Source organism: Leiobunum rupestre, chromosome 10 (genome assembly GCF_980474605.1).
Source record: "Leiobunum rupestre chromosome 10, qqLeiRupe1.1.hap1, whole genome shotgun sequence".
NCBI lineage: Eukaryota > Metazoa > Arthropoda > Arachnida > Opiliones > Sclerosomatidae > Leiobunum > Leiobunum rupestre.
Genome location: NC_143393.1, coordinates 27,331,316 through 27,344,458, shown reverse-complemented (window position 1 = coordinate 27,344,458; position 13,143 = coordinate 27,331,316). Strand labels below are relative to the sequence as shown.

Sequence of the window (13,143 nt, the reverse complement as noted above, 5' to 3'; positions counted from 1 at the left end):
AAAAAATAAAATTCTTTCTATGGGTTCATTATCTGTTACCTAAAGTCTTAAATTAGCTAACAGAAATTCCTTATCAAATAACAGTACGCATTGTAAGCAAAATTAAAACGCGGCGATGCCATAAAGTGGAACAAAAATTACCAGCTACACACTGGGCGAATTATTGCCTAAATAAAATTAAACATTTGGAAATTTTCCAGTGTTTTATAAACAACGCGATAAGAGAACTCGATTTCCTGTTTCAAGTTAAACAAAGTCCATAGTATTACTTTATACAAGATATGGAATTAATCTTTATAGCTTTTTCTGGCGCTCTACATTCAATCATGGAATTTATGATTCAATATTCATATTAAACAGTCGTGGTTCATTATATTAAAAAATACCACAAAAGAAGTATTTAAAGAATTTTGGTTCATAATGAAGTATTAATAAAGATGTATACAAATGTCTTAGAATACAGACAAATAATAGGAACATAGACAGTCGAGGGGTCGGACATTTACCAAAATCCCGTACACTTTGTCTAAAATCGGAAAATCTTTTAACTCTCTCTATGGTAAATTAACATTGAAATCCCATAATCACTTCAAAATGTTAGGATAAAATCGCCAAAATCTCTACGAAATCCCGAAATCCCGTACAAAATAATGGCAAGTGTCCGACCCCTCGTAGACAGTGCCCTAGACAAACTAATGTTTATCTGGATTGTGGGTCATATGAGTACAGGTATACAGAAGAAAATTACACTGTGGAGGAGATTGAAGAAACACGAACGAGTTAAAGGGAGTATGAACTAAATAAAGCAATCGTCTGCTTACACGCGCTACGACTTGTTTTTTACGTAACTAGCGCCAATCACTCCTAGCTTCTGCTAACCCTAGTGGCAGAAATGTGAAATTCGTTGATCCACCAAAAACATCGAAGTTAATACTCCCTTTAAAACAGTGGCGGATACAGAAACAACTCAAGGGGGGGGGGGGGCACTAAAAGACATCTTGAGCTATAGGTGTAATAACAACAGTGGCGTAGCGAGGATATATGGCCAAATTGGGGGAGCGTCCCCTCATGTATCCGCCACAGCTTTAAAAGGAGTATAATGCCTGATATTTCTTTATCCCCCCCCCCCTACTCAAAGGTTCCAACTTTGGCCGCTCCTTCCTATGACTTTTGATATTTTCGGCGCTGCTTAGTGGTTTGTTGCGGTAGTAATCCCTAAAATTATTGTTGTCGTAAAAGAACGGGTTGGAGGTTTTATTCCATTTAAGAAGCGCTATTTCTAAAATATAAAGTTGACTTAAAAATTTTGGTATTTAAAAAAATAATAGGAATAAAAATTTCTTCGACTACCCTGAATATAATAAAATCCAACCTTCATTTCCACTATTCTACCCAAACCAAAAGAAGTAGCGTCATTACATAACTTACTTAATATTACAAATCATTTTGAATTCGTTAATTCCTTTATTTGAATATTATGTAACGCGATCGTGTAAACCTAGCCTTTCGTTTGACCTATATTATTTTAGGTTAATAAAGTGTACCGAATATAATGTCGGAATACGGAGCAAATGGTACATTTACGAGCGAGTAAAACTAGAATCGCAAAAGGAGCTGTTCTTGTAAGGCTTTGGGGAGTAAACGTTTTTCAGCAGGCACGTGCGTGAATCCACGGCCCCCTGCACGCGGAGCAAGAGTGGAATCTATAGTAAGCCCGTACCAGTTCCGGAATTCCCGTACGAAATAGCCTACTTTTGCAATTCTGATAACACGCTAAATTCAATGGAAACCTAAATATACTTAAAAAATATTTAACCTACGAATAGGATTAGGATTCCTTCGCGTTCATTTAACTTTTCGCTTCATCTTCAGCCTAAACTAAACTGAGCAGGGATGTTTTTTTTTATATCTTTACCGTGTTCATGCCGATGTTTGTTTCTCTCAGGAAAAATTTCAAGCCACGATGTTTTTGCCAAAGAAAGTTAAGGAACGGAAGGGTTGCCAAAAATTTAATTTGGAGAAAAAAAATCCAGTGAGCCCTATTAGACGGCTTCCGGGCTTTGGGATAATTTTCAAGTTTACTAGTTCGTGACCTTCAGATGACAGATAAAATCACAAATGCTATCCTATGTGATGACGTCGGAGTTGGTTAGTTCCAACTTGCAAGGTGAAAAAGAATTGCAAAATAATAGGATAAGACAAGTTGCTGCGACGCACAACTCTATCAATTTTAACAGAAGTCAAAATTATTAAAGATTTAAATAAATATGTTACCACCATTTGTTAATCTTAGCAGAAATTGTAATTTTTCCTTTAAAATATTCAGACAATTTATCAAATTAAACCACACTAAATCAGTTACAGAGTTAAAATTGACTTCTGAACTCTACCCCAATTTAAAAAGACTGCCATTTTCAAAAATTCAATCTGAAGATTTAAATTTTTTTGAAAATGAATTAGGGAAATCCAGAGTTGTAACTGATCCAGATGAAGTTAGTAATTTTTCCATTGACTGGATGAAAATGTTTAAAGGTATATATGTCTCAATCAATGTTATTCAATAAAGGGTTCTTGTTTGTCCATAAAATAATACTTTATAGGTTCTAGTCCCGTTGTTTTAAAACCAAAAACTACGGATGAAATATCAAAAATATTACGATATTGCAACAAACGTAAAATTGCAGTATGTCCTCAAGGGGGCAATACTGGTTTAGTTGGAGGTAGTGTTCCAGTATTTGACGAGGTTATTTTAAGTATGTCTCTTATGAATCAGATCATTAAGATGGATGACATATCTGGTAACACAAAATGAGGAAAAATAATATTAGAGGAATAATTTAAATAAAAATATTTCTAGGTGTTCTGGAATGCCAGGCTGGTTGCGTTCTAGAGAATTTAGAAAAATTTGCCAATGAAAGTGGTTTTATAGTTCCTATTGACCTTGGTGCAAAAGGCAGTTGTCAAATTGGAGGAAATGTTTCAACTAACGCTGGTGGACTAAGATTTTTAAGATATGGCTCGCTTCATGGAAATGTTCTTGGTTTGGAAATAGTAAATTTAGAATCTTTTAATATAGATCTACAAGTGATTTCAAATTAGGGGTGCACCAATATGGGTACAGCTGATATATCTGCTATTCATGGCAGATATTAACAAAGTTATCTATCCGAATGTTTCTATTACAAATTGAATAGTTAATCAAGAATTTTCTTATTTTAAGTATTTCCCAAAAATATCTTTCTTATACTGGTATTGGCCAATATTGCGATAATGGCCAATACCGATATTAGAAAAATTGGCTGATATATCGGTGCATCCCTATTTCAGATGTGCCTTTCATATAGGTGATGTAAAATCACTAGTATGCAATGAAATAAAATTATTCGCAAATTCTAAAACAAAAACACTATTAGGTTTTAGCCAATGGAGAAATATTGGATTGCATGAATTCGATGAAAAAGGACAACACTGGTTATGATTTGAAACAACTTTTTATTGGAGCCGAAGGAACGTTAGGAGTTGTAACCAAAGTTTCTATTCAATGCCCACCTATGCCAAAGAGCACCAGTTTGGCATTCTTGGGAACCACAAGCTTTGAGAATGTTTTAAAAACCTTCAAAACTGCAAAAGAAATGCTTTCTGAAGTTCTATCATCATTTGAATTAATGGATAGTGAATCCATAGAACCAGTTGAAAGATTCTACAACCTTAAACCACCAATTAGTCCCAATAACTTCTACATGTTAATTGAAACTTCAGGTATACCACATAAACATCATCCTTGCGAAGCATTAATTAATTTTCAAACTAAATAAGGTTCAAATGAGAAACACGATGAGGAGAAACTATCGACGTTCTTAGAGTATCTATTAAACAAGGGTTATATTGAAGATGGAACGTTAGCAGCTAGTCCAACTCACGCTAAGGTAATATAGATCATTTCTAGAAATGAAAATCACAACGCAGGATTTATATTTTATCTTAGTCTTTCTGGCAACTTCGTGAATCAATCGCAGCAGCCCTGCAGTTAGAAGGTTCAGTTTATAAATATGACATTTCATTACCATTAAAATACTTCTACCAAATAGTGCCATTCATGAAAGATCATTTAAAATACAAAAATATCCTAACATGTTGCGGTTTTGGTCATATAGGAGACTGTAATTTGCATTTAAACATCACCAAATCGGGTCCTCACGATATCACCTTAATAAATGATATAGAATCATACCTATATAAGTATATCATGGAAAAAGGTGGCAGTATCAGTGCTGAACATGGTATTGGTTTTAGAAAAAGAGACGCTCTAACTAAATGCAAATCTAGAACAACACATAACTTAATGAAAAAGTTGAAATTTAGTTTTGATCCTTATAACATCCTAAATCCATACAAATTATTATAAATTCATGTACTAGAAATTTTAATGTCTTATTAAAAAAATTAACTGAAATCTATTTAGGTGTTAAATTTAATTTATCAATCACATTGTAATAAAATATAACTGGCTATATTTTGTAAAATTTCAGTCATTCTGGGCAGTACGGGAACATGTTCCTATGGCTCATTTTGAATCTGGATACGCGTACAAATATGATGTGTCTCTGCCTTTGAGCGAATTCTACAATCTGGTTTTGGCTATGAGAGAGAGACTACAAAATGTGGATGCCAATTGCGTCGGCTATGGACATATTGGGGACAATAACCTACATCTCACAGTCACAGCACCCCAATTTAACAATGCAACCAAAAGCATTATTGAACCATTCATATTCGAATACACCTCTAAAAATTGCGGTAGCGTTAGCGGAGAGCATGGTATTGGTATAATGAATAGAGACGCTCTTAAATTTTCAAAAAATAAATTAGTTATCGAGGCTATGAAAAATATGAAAGGTTTACTCGACCCTAATGGAATTTTAAACCCCTATAAGGTTTTTATATAAAATTATTTCCATTAAAAAATTCAGTGATAAGAATTGGTGATTCATAATTTAAATTTGATAAAAAAAAAAGATGCTACATGTGACTTTGGCCTATATTTTTCAAATAAACTTTTACTGAATGTTAAGTTGTTATAGAAAGTTTATAACAGAAAATACTTTTTAATTTTCTTGTTCAGCCACGTAGTTTACAATATTGTTTCATATTAACAATCAATAAAATGATTGAAAGATTTAAGACTATTGTAGTAAATGGAAAAAGGAAAAGTATATAAATTAGAGTTATTCATGCAAGTGTAATTTGTATTTAGACAAAGTTCCAAGAATAGGTAGGTAATATTTTGAAATAGTACCATTTCAGTTTTCATATTATTTAGGGAAAAAGCTTTTAGGAGCTTGTTTAAAGTATTGCAGGCCAAAAAAAAATATTTCAGATAAAATGAAGAAAATACCACCAGAATTTCAAACAATTGAGAATGAATGAATAATAATACCAACAATTTGGGATTACTTTCATATAATAAGGCACTTTTTTCAATAAAAGGGTAATTAATATTACCGCTAAGCTATTCCCCAACTGTTAACTCTTTTTTTATGTTCATTTTGCGTCGATTCACAGTTGTTATAGGGCGACTTAATTGGCAATATTCTGGGTTCTTTTTACCAAACATTTAACATATTTTCACAAGTTATTAGTGGAGGGGGATCAAAAACCTATACAACAAATATAAATAAAGCAATCTCATAATATTTCTCTTCAAGATGCCTGACTATATATTTTGTCTTAAGAATATCACTTTGCAATACTCATGATCACATATTTGACTGTGTAGGCAAAAGCGGCAAAACCCACTATAACAAAAACATTCGTCAATGCATTACCGAGTAAGCCTTGCCCTTGCCTCTGGTTTAAATAAGTCCTATCAGACCCCTCCCTGGCATTGGCAGAGTTGGATTGTACCCGCAACTGTTCAGTTCTTTTCTGAAGGACATCTTTCATGTGTTCGACAAGATCGGGAAAAAGTTCATTTACAATAGGGTCTTTCAGATTGAATTCTAAACTGAGCTGAGCCAGCTGGCGTTTCTAATTTAAAATAAAAAGTTATTGTTCAGTAAATTATAGTAACAATGTCCTATTGAACAAATAATTAAACAAGGTTGCCACATTACAATTTCGTGATAAAAATATGAACTGAATTTAAAACTAATTGAGATCACAATTTCAACTAACTTACCCAAAAATCAACTTGGCTTTTAACTACAATTAAAAGATCTTTTCTGTAACCATTTTTGGAAATTGGAGTTGTTCAGAAGTACAATTTAGTGAAATTAAGGTATTTTAGAGATCAAACTGCCATTTTAGTGCGAATTAGCGATGTTTAAAATTCCCCTACTTGTGACAACCATGCCCAATTATCAAGCATTAGGCTAATACCTCAAATTCAGTAGTTTGAATGCTTCCTAATGTTGGATTCCTCTCCACCTACAACCAATCAAATATGGAATTATTGCGATAAATCACGTTGGCACAAATATTTCTCACCATGAAACTAAGTAATCCAGTTAATATTGTGGAAACAGACCATGCTGGATTCCAAGTGTCAGGATGGAAGTCACTAATGCTCAGGCATAGTCTGGTATTTGTTTTAAAGCGACCCGTTGGGGTGATCATGAAAATTGACGGAGGCTTGAAAGGAAATTCACTGGGAAAAACGAGCTTCCCATGATATAAGCCCCCTGTACATTTAAAAGGTTCAATTTTAATACCCATCATTTCAACATTGCTTTTCAGGATTTAAAAATTCCAGCCCAAAAGTATAACATAGATAGTTTGATAAAACCTTGAGAGAGACTTTCTAATGTCATTACCATACCTTTAAGATTTACACCCAAAAATCGCATTTTCTATAGCTTAGATACAAAAATAAATGCACTGCATTGGAGCTACAATTGGAGATGAGAATTTTAAAGAAGATTTTATGATGTTTATACTTATAAAAATAAGAATTCCTTGAAAATTTTAATTTTAAGGTGTGTTTTTAAGCTTGAATTTTTTTTTAAACTCAGACCCTGTTGCATTTATTATTTGGCTATTAAATTTTGTACCTTCGTAAGGTGTATCCTCGGGTCCTCTCACAATGTAATGCCTAAACATGAAATAATTTAGGGGTGTTAGATTATGGAAGTACCATAAAGAACAGGAGTTTACTACATACCATTCTAAAATATTTGATGGCAATGGATGTGCAATTACATAAGGAACTGGATCTTTTATAATTCTTATATAATCTTGCTTTAGCCTTTGGGTGGCCGTGCTGCCTTTTCTATTCATGATTCAGAATTGTGGTCCTAATGTAAAAATTGCGTAACCTAAAAATTTAGCATGGTAGGCTTTGGTAGCTACTGTTATCCGTTAATTTCGAATAGGCTTAAGCCTTGTTCATCTAAAAGCTTCAAAGCCGTTCGGCCTGTTGAATCACCCGTCAAAAAGGTTCAGGTAAAAGTTCAAAATGAAAGCTTTAAATTAATTTAACTTTTTATAATTATCAAAGAACCTTTAAACTTTAACTTGGATGATCTTGTTGATTTAATAATATCGATAAGTACTAACGTATCCGTGGAATATTACCATTCGCTAAGATAGTTTTCAGTCACGGCGTTTACAATTTCCAATAATTTTTCATTTCAAATAGCCAACGCCATCTAGGGGAATTTGTAAGAAATGACCCCAAAAATAATTGATAAGTGTAAAGAGGGCTTTAATTACTAAAGAACACAAAAAATGTTATCGAATGCCAAGACCGGGAAACCTTCAGTGAAAGTTAAGTAGGTCAGTAATTTTTTAACATGTTGTCAATGTTTGTCATTGTCAATTGACTAAAAAGAAAAGTTTAGAATAAATAGCATAAATGAGTGGTACCTACCATTTGGAGTTATTCTACTACTATGCTGGAGTAATAATGTGCGCTAGCATATGTAACATAATTACTCATAAGTATGCCACTAGCTCTATTTCTTCACTAACGGTTTGTTTCACAGATATTGCGTCATCCGAACCCTACGTAATATTTGACGTCATATTTGATGTCATATTTGACGTCATCGAATCTCAAATGCCGTCGTATAATTAGCTCTACGTCTGATAAACCATGGCCATTATTTTAGTAAACAAACCGGTTTGAACAACTAAGGCTTAGGAGCTAAAATGAACTACAATATAGTCAGGCTCCCCGCCAGCAATAGGCACAAGTAGGCACGTGCCTACGTTGAAAAAGGGTAGGCCTACTTTGGGGGCCTCTAAATTTTTGAAACGGTGCCTATTATAACCTCAATATTTTTAGTTACTAGTTTGTAAAATAAGATTTGATATTTCCATAATATAACAGATTGGAAACGAAGAAAATCGAAAGTTAATTTTATCGAAATGTACTATAATTAGAGTACGGTTGGCAACGCTGTCCGTGATTATAGATTTTCCCCTTGAAAAAACTTTTTCTTTTGAATTGACTGATAAGACATGTGGTGACGCCGGGAGGGGGAAATACGTCATGCTAGGCCGCAAAGTGCAGGGACACCTGTCTTTTTGCCTCGGTGTCAGTGAGAAGCTACAATACACACAACAAAGACATTTAGTTTCTTGGAATTTGACGACGTCAGTGAAGAGGACCGGAGGGGGGGATTGCCAAAACTGGATTTCTCTCTTTCTCGTCCCAGCAAAGGTAAAGACTATATAGTCTTTGGCCCAAGCCTATTGCTTTGATAGGAAGGGGTTATTCTTTCAAATATTGAGGAATTTGGGTTTCCCCTTTTGCGAAGTCACGTGATTTCAGTGACCATCGAACGGGGTCCGTCAGTGATTAGGGCCTCGCGTTTCGTCAATCGTCATTTCGTTTTCGTCTCCTGAGCAAGATAGTTCTCAATTTCGAGTCTCTTTTGGCCAGAATTTAACTAGATTTAGTTGATTTTTCAACAGCCTTTTTCAAGGCTAATAAGCTATTTGTAGCTTTATTTTCCAAACAGCCTTTTTCAAGGCTAATAAGCTATTGTAGCTTAATTTTCCAAACAGCCTTTTTCAAGGCTAATAAGCTATTGTAGCTTAATTTTCCAAACAGCCTTTTTCGAGGCTAATAAGCTATTTGTAGCTTAATTTTCCAAACAGCCTTTTTCAAGGCTAATTTGCTATTTATAGCTGATTTTCCCACTGAATTTTTGAAACCTAATTAGCTATTATATGTACATTAAAATTGATATTGATTAGTTCTATCCTTACGCTAATAGTTAAAAGAGTTATAAAAACATTTACGAATTATTGCGTAAGTTAAAATATTTTCCTTTATTACATATTTAAAAACATTTAATGGAGGTCGACTAGTTTCGGCGGTATTAATGCCATTGTCAAGACCCAAACGAGATGTGCCGCGTTACATCATTTTTATTAATTTTATCTAAGGGGGAGGGGGGTAGGGGTTTACAAAGAGTCGGGGTTGTTTTATTTTTTGTGTGTTTTACAATTATTATTTTTTGTGTATTTTACAATTATTATTTTTTAAAGAATTTTTTCCAAACATTGTGTAAGTAGGGACCTTCATCTAAATTCATTAAATCATTACGTTTCGATATCTCTATGCTTTCACGTGAGTTTCTTTGGTTAGTTTTATTCGGTTGGGCTATTATTTTAGAATTATCAAAATCAATTATATGTTTTTTATCTTTACAGTGGTGTGCTACTCCTGATTTATACCATTCGGATCTATTAATATACCCTTTATGTTCAGAGATACGTTTTTTTAAATTACGTTTAGTTTGACCTATGTATGTTGAATTACAGTTTTTACAGGGTATTTCATATATTCCTTGTTTGTTGTTAATATCTAGGTGATCTTTTCCATTATTTAATTTATTTTTTATTTGATTAATTGGTTTAAATGCTATTTTTATATTACTTTTTTCAAGACAATTTGCTATTTTTTGTGATACATTCGGTAAATACGTGAGCGAGGAGAATTGTTTTCTAAAATTTATCTTTTTATCTGGTTTTAAATTTGTTTTAGGTCTTTCATATTGCCTTTTAATTTTGTTAAAGAGACTCTGAACAGTTTGGGGGTTGAATCCGCGATTAGTAGCAACTTTTTTTAAATAATTCAATTCACTTATAACATCAATATTGTCACTGCAAATTTTGAAAGCTCTATGTATTAAAGTCTTATAAACGCCAATTTTTTTATAGTAGGGGTGACACGATTTATTATGTGGAAAGAGACTAACACTAAATGGTTTTCTATAAACACTTGTTTTGAAACGGTTTTCATTATGAACTTTAGTTATTAACACATCTAAAAAACTTATTTTATTGTTTATTTCTTTTTCTACTGTAAATTTTATGTCGGGATGTATTTGGTTGAGGTGGTTGAAAAAAATGTCATCGTTATTGTTATCTTCTGGAAATAGCGTGAAGGTGTCATCTACATATCGGGTATATAGATTCGGTGTGACAACTGAGGTCGATAGAGCTCTTGTTTCTAAGTCATGCATGAACACATCGCATAAAATTGGGGACAGTGGACTACCCATACTTAGACCGTTACACTGTTTGTAGAACTTTTTGTCATAGGTGAAATAAGTGGGGTTGAAAACTAGTAGAGGGCGAATCTTGATCACGCTGAGCAATGACGTGGTTTTTTCCTCGAATATCGTTCACCGGGGGGGGGGCGAACCTTCATTGAAAATATTTGGTTTTTCATCGATTTGTCTATTATTTTTTAATAAGTGGCCGTTCGAATAATTGTTTACACAACGATTTGTCTATTCTAAAATTGGAAATATCTAGGCGGTAATAGAAACATTACTGTTATACTTGAAATATTCCACACTTTTTAATTATTGAGCCTAGTTCACACTGTACAATTAATTGGGCCACTTAATTGTATCCAACTATTTGTAAGGCTGATAATTGTATAGTGTGAACGGAAAAAGTGGGAACAATTGTTACAATTGTCCTGTTCATTGTATACAATTTTCTTCCTTACAATTAGTTTGATACAATTAAGTGGGCCAATTAATTGTATAGTGCGAACTGGGCTTAGAATACAGTGGCATTATAGGTTCTTTTTGTGATTGTTGTCGCCCCCCCCCAATTCGTCCCGGAAACGTTACAATAGTTAACTTATTCTTTATCATTGTTTGGAATGAATCGGAACCAAGCTTTAACAATGCAAAATGTAATGTACACAAAAAATAAAGAAGCCCATGGACATGATTTTTAAAGTGCTTAATATAGTGCTCGGAATTACGAACAAGATGAATATAGATAAACCGTATAAATTTCGATAATTTGTTTATTGGATAAGCATCCATGAATAAAGTGCACCTACCTTTAACTTTGGATTATCAAACAAATGAATTCCGGATAAACGCTTTATCCATTGACGAAACAAATATTATCCAATTTATTCGTTTAGATAAGAGCTCATGACATGTTTTTTTATTTTTTTTTTAGATACACAAACATCGGTGTCGACCCGAGGCCTTAGACACCAGCACACACACAATAACTGATTAATCAGGGTGAGATACGTGTAACGGCCAAGCCAACGGGGGGATACGTGGGGACAGGGGTGGGGACACCCCTGGCGGAAGTATCCCGACCACCCGTTGGGGGATTGGTAGTCGTCCTCACACGGCCTTCCACAAACCCTGCCTCTCGGACGCCTGGGATTACAGGAGTGAGCCACTACTCCCGGCTCTCATGACATGTTAATAATGCGTAAAATGACTACGGGGGGTTATCTACAGAAACGTATTTACGTATAAAGAACGTGGCGTATAAATAATTTTTTAACCCAAAAAAATTCCTAGCTGCAAAATAAATTATCTATCAGATAAGTCTATTTTATTATTTATTAACATTTTTTATCTATTGAACATACATATTTTTTTCCTTTGTTAAGTTACTATCTATTAAATAATGTTTACTTCATTGTTATTTATGGGTATTGCAAGATTATCCACGGATAATGGATAGAGAACAAAGGTCTCTCATTCTTCCTTTTTTCGATTCAAGTTGCCAGTTGCAAAATTTTCCCGCCAGATTTGGCTACTTTTAAAAGTATATGCGAAAAATACATTGTTGGTCCTTGGATAAGAGACGTAATTTTGGTGTGTGGGGAATTGTAACTTTTGAAATTTAATTGCTCTTAAATTTTTTCAATTGGGTGAGTTTTATTACTCATATGAAGCGAAGATTTACGACCCTTACGTAAAAACGTAGTCTGGTCCGTGACACGTCGTCTCACCCGCACTCGTCTATGGTTAAGGGTAGAGGACGGTACAGAACACGTTTTGACGTTGGGGAAATGGGTCTTAAAAATGACTTCTTAATGGTAGGAAATATTTAATCCGCTGAATTTCGGAATCGTTTTCTTCGTCAAAAGCTAGCGTAGGGCCCATGGGTTGCCAACTTACTAGGGTTGCCGCGGTTCAGTTCCGGTTCTTAAAGGATTTTGGCTTAATCCCACATATTTGGAAGTAACATAGAACACGCGGCGAAATGAAAACCAATAGTTTGGACAAAACGAAATTAAGTGATATATAAATACAACGGATTTTTCTTCCAATTGAGACAATAAACATAATAGTCCTTGTCACTTGTCACTGTTGTCAGTGCTTTATTTGTTCTTTTTCGTGGCTTTTTCAAAAGCAATAGTATTAGAAAAGTTTTCGTTTCGGCCCCCTAAAAGCAAAATCCCCTCAGTCGCGGAGTTTGGTGTACCGTAGCTACGCCACTGCATGTAGGCAATCGCGAAGTCTGGCATTTTAAGTGCTTTAATCATAGTACAATTCTTTTCATTCACCACTTGGCGTTGTTCACTATCAAGTAAATACTTACTTCTGTTGATTTAGAATCATTGAAGTGTTCCGGATACTTCTTTCGAATGTGATATTATAAATTCCCAGTGCTAAAGCCCGATTTTGCTCCCTCGCTATATGGCGTGCTTCGCGTAGTTAAAAAAAAGGTTTTTAGCTTTTCTCAATATATTACCACTTAAGAGAAAGTCTTATCAAAAGTTTAATTATATTTATCACTCTATTCTTATTGAAGAAATTAATTTACACCGGTCGACTCTCGTCTTGAGGCAGATTTCAATGGGTCTAAGTCCACACGTGACCACCAACCCTTTGGAAACATACACCGTGACCTTCA

General features: G+C 34.2%; 2 protein-coding genes across 8 annotated transcripts in view; one reads left to right on the top strand and one right to left on the bottom strand.

The window, feature by feature from the left end:
* The first annotated feature begins 1,535 nt into the window (after nucleotides 1-1,535).
* On the top strand, nucleotides 1,536-5,140 carry D2hgdh (D-2-hydroxyglutaric acid dehydrogenase). 5 transcript variants are annotated; one of them, XM_090159767.1, is made up of 7 exons: nucleotides 1,537-2,301; nucleotides 2,359-2,532; nucleotides 2,601-2,798; nucleotides 2,858-3,051; nucleotides 3,414-3,759; nucleotides 3,817-3,926; nucleotides 3,986-4,457. In XM_090159767.1, the coding sequence occupies exons 1-7, from the start codon at nucleotides 2,268-2,270 to the stop codon at nucleotides 4,403-4,405; spliced, it is 1,476 nt and encodes a 491-aa protein (XP_090015893.1). In that variant the 5' UTR covers nucleotides 1,537-2,267; the 3' UTR covers nucleotides 4,406-4,457. The 5 variants fall into 5 exon arrangements, with proteins under 5 accessions (XP_090015890.1, XP_090015893.1, XP_090015894.1 ...); XM_090159768.1 differs by having other exon boundaries at nucleotides 1,539-2,167; nucleotides 2,461-2,532; XM_090159765.1 differs by having other exon boundaries at nucleotides 1,722-1,736; nucleotides 1,946-2,532.
* A 529-nt stretch (nucleotides 5,141-5,669) lies between these two features.
* LOC149925297 (ubiquitin-conjugating enzyme E2 J2-like) overlaps nucleotides 5,670-13,143 on the bottom strand; it is a 28,946-nt gene continuing 21,472 nt past the window's right edge. The window contains exons 1-6 of one of the 3 annotated variants that reach the window (XM_090159771.1): nucleotides 7,573-7,588; nucleotides 7,160-7,292; nucleotides 7,050-7,090; nucleotides 6,487-6,680; nucleotides 6,379-6,426; nucleotides 5,670-6,027 (exon numbers count right to left, since the gene is read on the bottom strand). In XM_090159771.1, the coding sequence (XP_090015897.1) occupies nucleotides 5,737-6,027; nucleotides 6,379-6,426; nucleotides 6,487-6,680; nucleotides 7,050-7,090; nucleotides 7,160-7,275 (690 nt within the window). In that variant the 5' untranslated portion in view covers nucleotides 7,276-7,292; nucleotides 7,573-7,588 and the 3' untranslated portion in view covers nucleotides 5,670-5,736. The other 2 variants (XM_090159770.1, XM_090159769.1) reach the window with 2 other exon arrangements.

Excerpts from the sequence above, each read along its gene's own strand:
- D2hgdh (XM_090159764.1), top strand. The coding sequence starts at position 2,268 with ATGTTACCACCATTTGTTAATCTTAGCAGAAATTGTAATTTTTCCTTT. Across the intron at positions 2,533-2,600 it reads CTGGATGAAAATGTTTAAAG|GTTCTAGTCCCGTTGTTTTA; the intron begins GTATATATGTCT and ends AATACTTTATAG. Across the intron at positions 3,760-3,816 it reads CATGTTAATTGAAACTTCAG|GTTCAAATGAGAAACACGAT; the intron begins GTATACCACATA and ends AAACTAAATAAG.